The sequence below is a fragment of the Nelumbo nucifera genome, chromosome 2 (assembly GCF_055504915.1).
Source record: "Nelumbo nucifera cultivar China Antique chromosome 2, China Antique-T2T, whole genome shotgun sequence".
Lineage (NCBI taxonomy): Eukaryota > Viridiplantae > Streptophyta > Magnoliopsida > Proteales > Nelumbonaceae > Nelumbo > Nelumbo nucifera.
The window spans coordinates 89,181,857-89,190,785 of record NC_142650.1 but is presented as its reverse complement, the minus strand read 5'-3'; the positions used below and the strand labels follow the sequence as shown (position 1 = coordinate 89,190,785).

General features: G+C 36.7%; 1 protein-coding gene across 11 annotated transcripts; it reads left to right on the top strand.

Moving 5' to 3' along the window:
• Positions 1-4,879: 4,879 nt before the first annotated feature.
• Positions 4,880-8,203, top strand: LOC104606037 (SAGA-associated factor 11-like). 11 transcript variants are annotated; one of them, XM_088898854.1, is made up of 6 exons: positions 4,880-5,048; positions 5,167-5,192; positions 5,752-5,824; positions 5,910-5,974; positions 7,079-7,390; positions 7,720-8,203. In XM_088898854.1, the coding sequence occupies exons 4-6, from the start codon at positions 5,933-5,935 to the stop codon at positions 7,900-7,902; spliced, it is 537 nt and encodes a 178-aa protein (XP_088754980.1). In that variant the 5' UTR covers positions 4,880-5,048; positions 5,167-5,192; positions 5,752-5,824; positions 5,910-5,932; the 3' UTR covers positions 7,903-8,203. The 11 variants fall into 11 exon arrangements, with proteins under 11 accessions (XP_088754980.1, XP_088754977.1, XP_088754976.1 ...); XM_088898851.1 differs by having other exon boundaries at positions 5,752-5,974; XM_088898850.1 differs by having other exon boundaries at positions 5,167-5,321; positions 5,752-5,974.
• The last annotated feature ends 726 nt before the right edge of the window (positions 8,204-8,929 follow it).

The window sequence follows — 8,929 nt, the reverse complement described above, 5'->3', positions numbered from 1 at the left end:
TATGGTTGTTAAAATGCAGTTTTTTAAAGCTAAAGTTTTTCCTTTTCTTGATAATCAAATCAACTTTTGTGGTTTATGGTTGAAAAGCTTTTCATTAATCATGTCAACAAGAGTGGGGTTGTCTTTGATTCAATGAAGTTAAGGTAACTATGCCTTTCTAGGCTTCCATCTGCTCAAGAATATAAGCAACCACTGGGTTTCAAGCACCCTTTATCATGCTATTCTCTTAGAGTTATTTGTATAGAATTTGATCTTTAGTGACTAAAGTGATATGTCAAATATTTTGATGACTAGGATAATCAGTGGATTGTTCATTGGAGGAGGTAGGGAAGGAAGGGGAGTCTTATTAAAAGACTGAAATAGCCCTTCTTTTTCCATAATATTATTAAATATTATTAGAATTACTATCTAAAATACCCAATATTGGAGACTACAATTAAGGATTACACGTTTAGCAATTGTAGAGAACAATATTTAGTTCAAAAACCCTAGTTGGTACCACTAGGATTGAACTTGCAATTTTGTCTTCCTTTCTTCACCATCTTGAACCACATTCAAGAGGGGCTTTTGGGGATCCTTCTACAATATGAATCCACCATTAACTGAGGTGATTTAGCTGACCAAACACTTCTGAAATATCAATGGATCGAGCTGTTCAATAACCAAGGTTGTGTCATCTTCAGTTTGACTGAATCACTAGAAAGGGAAGCTTGATTTCTTGGGCATGAACTCCACAACAGTTCTAATCTTTCTTGTGGTTTTGGATCTAATATATGATCTAGCTCAAATGCCAAAATCAATCTTGAGGAGAAAAGCAAGTTTTCTCCCATGCAATTTTTCTGTTCTCCTAAACAAACTTTTGGGTTCTTGAACTTCAGTGTGAAATTTTTTTAACAACAAAATTCACTTATGTAATTGTCACAACTTTTGCACACAATGAAGTTCCATTAAGACAATAAGCTGAGAAGGATTCTTTTACATAAGATACAAACATAGAAGGAGGTGTTAGAAGTAGTAGCATGCTAACACACTAGCACTGTAGACCCATCAAAGAACAAAGATTGGGAGAAAAATTTGTAATCACTTTATGATGATTAAGTGAGAAAGAGGTATTAAGGGCTGATCAGGGAGATTTACAGAAGGCCTCTATGGTAAACCAAGACAAGACTCAGGAGGGTTCAGAAGGAGTAAAAGATGTTTTTAATTTAATAAAAGCAATTTTAGTTTCCGTGGTGAGGAGACACGTATGTTTAGTTGCACATCTTCATAACAAGTAGCAAAGGTGAAAGGTATAATGGATGGCCCCATCTTCAGACTATGCCTATGATAACTTGACAACTACTGAAATGTATGTTTTATCGCTTTAGTTTCATGAAGATGTCAATTCAAAACAAAGTGGGTTTAGTTATGAGAGTATTTCTCCCCAAAAGGAGGGTAACTCAATGGTGAATATCTTTAGAGACTGTTTCAACTAGGGTGGAGAAAGGTAGCAGCAATCTTGGTGGGGAAATAGAGGGCCTAAGGGCCTAAGGAAGTCAACTCTGTTTCCTTTACCCAAGTTTTTGATGGAAAGCTGGGGCTCCAGGACCTAAAGAGGAAAAGGGATAGAAGTGTTTTGCAAGGAATAGAAAGATGGTGTTCTTGCTTTATTTTGGTGAACCTAAAGAAGACCAAAGGTTCATTCAATGGGCAAACCAACATTTTTCTTCAACATCAGTTGAAGTAAGGTCTCATGGGGTTGATCCTTATAGTGAGTTCAAGTGGGGTGAAGGTCAAACGCAGAAATCAAAACTGTATTAGAAGTAGTAGAACACTAGCACACTAGCACTCCAAACGTGTCAAAGAACAAAGATTAGGAGAACAAGTTGGAATCGCTTTCTGATGATCAAGTGAGAATGATGTGTTAAGGGCTGAGGGAGAAGAACAAGTTGGAATCACTTTCTAATGATCAAGTTGGATCTTCTTCTCCCCTTGGGTGTTGGAAAGGATTTTTGTTTCAATTTGGTATTGTCTATATAAGTTGGATTGTTGGTAGACCTTCTCGATGTACTCAAACATCTCCTTTGTAGTCTTGAGACCCCTCATCAGAATAGTTATGTCAGTTTCTATCAAACCAAGGATCCATGAAGCTATTCTCACATTGTCTATCTTCCACTGCTTCAGCCCTTTATTATCAAACTCATCAGGCTTGGCAACTGAAACATCCACATAGCCCTAGAGTCCTTGGCCTTCAACATAAAATTGGAAGTGAAACTTCCATAGAGCATAATTACTCCCATATTGAATTTGAGAAACCATAAATCCCTTTTGTCTGAAGCCATTTTAACAGGAAAAACAACAATAAATAGTTTTGCAGCAAGTAAATTTGATCGAACTAGTCTCAAAACTATCACTACAAATCTGATATAACTAAGAGAAATCAGATTTAGGAAGTACAAGCCTCCAAGAAGTTGTGGAAAGATTGACAATCTAGAAAAGAAAAGTACAGGGTCGACTCCAAGAAGATTAAGCCAAAAACCCTACCAACAAGGAACCAAACCTCGAAAAGGAGATATGGGAAGAAAGAGTAGGTCTGGAAGACACCAGATCTAAGGTTTCAAGGCAATCCAATGGAGCAGAAGAGAGAATTGAATCAAACACCAACCAAGTACTCGTTTTTCAATAGAAAACAACCAAGAAAAGGATTGATTGAAACAATCTTAGAAATCCGCCAAATAAATCTCAGAAAATGAAGAGAAGGGATGACTTCTGATGGATTTCAATCAAAGTAAAGAACAAGAGCTTCCAACAAATCTGGAATCGAACCTGCTATGATACCATGATAGAGACAGTTGAAACTGCACAGAAAAGTTGAAACGGAAGTGCACATGCCCAAAAAGTTGTATTGTATATTATTTGAATACAAGAGGAGGAAAAAGGACAAAACTACCCCCACTAAAACAAATAAGAAAGAATTGTATATACAAAAGAGAAATAAAAGATATTGCACATAAGGCATGATAATATGATACCCCCAACCAAGTCAGCCCATAGTATTCCTACAGTTGAAAACCTAGACGAGAGATGGAGAGGGAGGAGGCAAGGTATCGTTGATTTTTGGAAATATTCAAAAACAAACATGATGCGAAAATAAATGTAATAAAGAAGAAGAAGAAGCAAAAAGTTAATCGCTGGTTCTACTAGTTTGTTGCCTCAACCACTGCTTTCCGGTTTCCTATTGATTTCCAATGCCACCCATTATGGTTCTAGAACTATTCACAATAAGAAGAAGAAGATAAAAAAATGTAATTGTTCCCGTACGTGAATCGAAGGGTCCATAGGATGCGAGTTCTTGTTAAGAAACTGCTCCTACCTGAATGATCAAAGTTCTTTTCTCTTTTTGGGTAAACTCCAAAACCCCTAAGCTATTGGGGGGCATGTCACCTCAATACTTAAAACTAAGCTTTCAAAAGTTTTAAAGACCCACCCCCAAACTTTCACAAGCTAAGCACCGATTAAAGGGAACTGAAAAATTCAAGGTATGTTTAAGTCAATTCATGAAAACTTTGGGTATGTTTAAGCCTTTTATCTAAAATGACTAATGGATAAAAAGGATAATTTGGGCATTTAAAAAATTATAATAGATTATGTGATGCCCATGGCAGTGTTCTCTATCATTCTAAAGAAACACGAACGGCGTCATTTATTTGAGTGATTTGTAAAAGTTTGTGGGGGTATTTGCAACATTTAAAAGTTATGTAGTGAGGTGACACGTCCCCCATAGTTCGGGGGGTGTTTTAAGTTTACTCTTTTTTTTTTCTTTTTTATATTTTGGGTAAACTCAATATTAGTACCTTATACTTTGGGGCTGATTTAGTTTTAGTATCTAAGCTTCTAAAACATGCCACTGTAGTATTTAAATTCTTGAAAATTGCCAATTTAATCCCCATCATTAACAATCTATTAGTTATTTGTATCACATAAAGACATGAGTGATTTAAAAGTTATAAAAATGTCAAAAATAGCCTTCAAAAGAAGATATTGTTCACAACCCCAAACCCCCCAGGAATCCATCTTCTATCTCCACTCTATTATTCTCTCTCTTCCCCTTTCTTCTTCTCTCTACTTTATGTTGTGAACTTCCTTAGTCTTCTTCACATCTCTTTCTCTCTCCTTTTTTTGTTTCTCCCTCTTTTCCATTGCAATAGGGACTACATGGAGTAGAGAACAAGCTCTATTGGACCTATTATTCTAAACCAACTTCTATTGGGTGTTTGTGGCATTGTGAAAATAGGAATGTTTTTGGGTTCATTGAGAGCTTAAAGGGATGATGAGGCTTTTGATGAACTATTAGAATCTCTTTCGCAACAAGATGGGGGTTGTTCCGATTCTAGTGGGAAAGTTTACACTGTTGTGGTGGTGAATAGGGACACAAAGAGACTAGGATTGTGTTGGGAAAGCATCAACATGCTTGGATTGTTGGTAAAGTTTTTAAAGATGGATGCAGTTTCAATCATTGTCGGGTTGGTTCGGGGAGGTATAATTAGAAGTTAAAAGGTAATTATAAATTTCATTTTGAAATAACTATGTTTATATTAGTTCTGGGCTCGAAGGGAGGTATTTTGGTTTCTTTTTTGTTATTGTCTTTTGAAAGATTTGGACATTTCGTTGGTTGATAAAGAAAATTAGATTACACCCAAAAAGACATTTTTGTCCTTTCATATGCCACTTAACGTTGATTAACAATTTTAGATTAAACTGATTGTTTTTGGGAGTTTAGACATTATAGTGGTACGTTTTTTAAGTTCAGGTACTTGTGTCAAAGTACAGGGTTCTAATCTCGAATTTATCCCTTCATTTTCGATTTTAACTTTTAATCCCAAATAAATTCTGTCACTCTTCTAAATGGGCCTAGCCCAAGCCGAAGAGTTCACAAAGGCGCCCAACTGGGCGCGCCCCACTGCACTATACAACATATCTCAACAGTGAATTCGGATCACCGAGAGATGCAAGTACGGGAGATGTTCGCAATGCACGCTGATGTGATCTCCTAGCCGAAACCCAAATAGGTCACTCATCCTTCTCATCTGATCGATTTGTTCCCAGAATCCCAGTTTCCCTGTTACTGCTACTCATCGTCGATCAAATATCCACTCTGTAATTGATCTCTGTTTTACGTGTTTTCAGCAGTTGAAACTTGAAAGCTCGCTCAAGTAAGACTCTGCTTTCTCCTTCTTCTGGCTTTAAGGTGCATGAGATTTGAATTGCGAAGGATCCCGTTCTAACACTCTTGGAAACAGAAATTTGAATTGACCCAAATAATGTAGCAAAGCCTGCAGTCGGTAATTCTTGGGTTCTGTCTTGATTGTCTGAATTCCTATGCCTGTTTGTTTCATGGTCGATCTGCTTTCTTCGGTGTTTTTTGGGTGGATTCCTCTTGAATTGGTACGAAGGTCTGCTAAGAATTCAGATTTTTGATCGGTTTGTGTTGAGTGAATCTATCGGTATTTATGGGTTGATATTGGTAGGAAGGTCGTCGGTCTAGTTTGCCTTCTTTGTTTGGAATACCATATTGTCATTCTGGGATTTAAGCGGTTGGATTTGGGAATTCCGGTCGAAGGTTGAACTGATATTTTGATCCTTAAAAGAACGCATAGGATCGTTTATCGTTTGGTGATCGTGTTCTTGTTGTACTTCCTTTAATCCGTCGATTTTGGATTTTCTTTTTATTTCCCTGTATTTCTTTTTTTTCATAATGAATGATTTGTGCAGCATCGGGTCGGTGATTATTATAGGAGGGATAACAAACAGAAAGGATGAGTAGAAAACAAGTAATAAGGCAGAGGTATGATAAAATTGTTCTGCAAACATACTGAGGTAGCTTCCATTGAAGATTCTGATAAGTAGGCAGAATCTACTACTCTTTTCAGTTGTGAGCTTAACTTTCACACCCATGTCAGCACCAAATGATGATAATGCATCTGCTCATTCTCAGGTAACTTTCTTCTTGTCCACTCGAGAATACAAATCTCATTCAAGATAAGCTGACATACTTTTTTCTTTCTTCTGATTTTTATGCTTTTTTAATATTTTGGGTCGGAGTTTGCATATGAGAATTGGGATTTGGAGTGATTGCCTCCATGTCCTGGTTTTAATTTGATAAATACTTAGGTCAGAACAATAGGACGGGAATGAAACTCTGCTCACTGGCTGCTTAAACACATGAAAAACATGCAGATGAAGAGCCTCCGTTCTCTAAGTCTCATTGAGGACATTTTTTGAAATAAAACAACGAAAAAGAAGAGGAAATGAGAAGAAATTTCTAGTCATACACTTATAACAATCCATTCTTTAGATTGTTTTGTCACTTCCTGGCCACGTAGTGGGGGGGGGGGGGGGGATGGATTACTTCAATCCTCTCATTCTGAATTTAGTATTTTTTTTCCTGTTTAAATTCTTCATTAAGCAGACCCAATTATGAAATTGAATATAGTGTAATTATTATGAATTATATGTGCATATATCTCTTTACTTTTTTCATTCTTTTGTATAACCTTTTGTGGGTAGATAGTAAGAGTCTTATTCAATATTGATATACAACTAATTACTCAGTTGCTTCCTAAGGTTCCATTTGGGAAGAGTGCAAATGCCGGTTCAGTGTATGTATGCACTCTGGTTCAGTTTTATCAGGTGTTTGACAAGAATGCATTTTTGTATTAAAAATGAAGGCAAACACAGATTCCAAGACATGTTTGTGTTCAAACATGAGTGTAAAATTTGCATATGTATTTGCACTCAAAGTTGGTCAATGTAAAAAAGGTGGTCAATGTAAATATGTCTTGGTATTCATGTTTGTACCTATCACAACTAAAAATCATTCGACAAGAGTACAAAATTATCATTACAAAACTAAACCAACTTTGCATTTTTATGAAGCAGACATATTTGCATCTGTACCCAACATTTTGTATTTGTATTCTTCTCAAACGGAACCCAAACAATTACTCACTCTCTATAAGATACATCTAGATGCATGGTCTTACAGAAGAAGATATTTCTGAATTCATCTTCATCTTCTTCGTTCTGTTTTGTGATGCAGTTGTCATCTCATTTTTTTGCGGGCCTTCTTGACTCCATAATTGTAGATGTTGCATCTGAGTGCCACCGGATAGCTAGGCTAGGTCTTGATCGTAATTTAGAGGAAGAGGAGGAGGAATTGAGGCTGTCAGCACAGGCTAGGGTGAGGGTAGCTGATCCTAGTAATAGTGGTGAAGTAAACAATAAGCATGTGGTTGACATATTTGGACAAACTCATCCTGCTGTTGCCAATGAAATATTTGAATGCATGAACTGTGGGCGGTCGATCATGGCTGGAAGGTTTGCTCCACATTTGGAGAAGTGCATGGGGAAGGTTGGTTTTTAAATATCTTGTTCTTTACTGATCTTGTTGTGTTGGTGACCAAATAAAATATGATGTACTGTTCAATAATAGGTCAAACTAATGAAGTTGTTGAAAACCACTTGCATCAAATATAAAGTCCCTTCAATAAATAAACTTTTGTTTCTCCTTTTCCTTTTTGTTTCTTTACTGATAGTTAGAAAATCGGCCATTTATAAGATTGTTAGGGTCTCACAGAATGAACGAACCAAGCACAATTGATTGTAGAAGACATGATTTTTCCTTTTTCTGGAGTGTTTTGAACTCAGTTCATTATATGTTGATCATATTTTTTTTTCCAGGGTCGAAAGGCTCGCCTCAAGTCAACAAGAAGTAGCAAAACTCCACAGAACCGGTATTCACGTGGCAGCCCAGTTTCTACCTACTATACCTACTCCAATTCCGCTAGTGTAAACCGGATTGTAAATGGAACACCTGGTCCTACAGGTGAGGAGTATGCTGATGGCACCTTTGAGGAGACATGATATTCTAAGCAAATGGGCTTCTCTGGGCTTCTATGAATAAAGATCGACAGAATTACTTGGTCATGAGGGAGCACCAACTTCATGTTTTATGATGATTTATGCTATGTGCTTTTAGGAAATGGGGAGGTAACCATATTGATGTGATGTTCTTTGATCACTTCATGTCTGAGTATTGGAGATCCATAACCTATCTCCCTATTACCTTCAATCTGATTGATAGCATGACATCTCTTTTTGTCAACTTTGGCATTGAAATGTGCATGAATAATAATTCACTAATTCAAGGAATCAATTATATGCATATTATGGTTGTCAATGCAGGCTTTTCATCTCTAGAAGATAAGATTTTGTATATTTACTGTATAGGTTAGTTGATTAAGTATTTTGTAATGAGTAACAAGTTAGCACCTGATTTACACACGACATCTGAGGTGCCTTTTCTACCAGCTTAAATGGATAGCCACATGGTGATAATTTCTACTGTCCATTAGTATGCTGAGTATATATAATGGGATTCCGGACCATTGGACTCCAGAGGATCATATTTTCTGTAAACTTGTGTAAGATTTTTCATTCCTTCTCTCTTAGTAAAACCAAACCATCCTGGGCTTTTGAGATTTAATTCTCTAATTTATGTTTCTGTTTTTCTAAATCAAGTTTAGATTAAAAGACATTGGCTATTCTATTGGATTACAATATGACCCAAATCAAATCCATCAGTTTTACTCTCCTGTTTGTATATGGGGCCTTTTGTACTTATCTTTTCATACTTCTAATGAAACACGGGTTACTTTACTCTTGCACGGAGGGTCATTATCCAATGTTGGTTCAAGTTATCTGGGTTGCTAGTAGGAATGGACTGAATATAGACCTAACATTTGGCATTTTTTGCACTAGGTGGATGCTCTCACATGTGGATTTGTTTTGTAATGCTTGTCAGCTGAGATTTTACCATTGCACCAAGCAATGGCCCCTAGTTTGTTCTCTCTCTCTCTCTCTCTCTCTCTCTCTCTCTCTCTCTCGATAT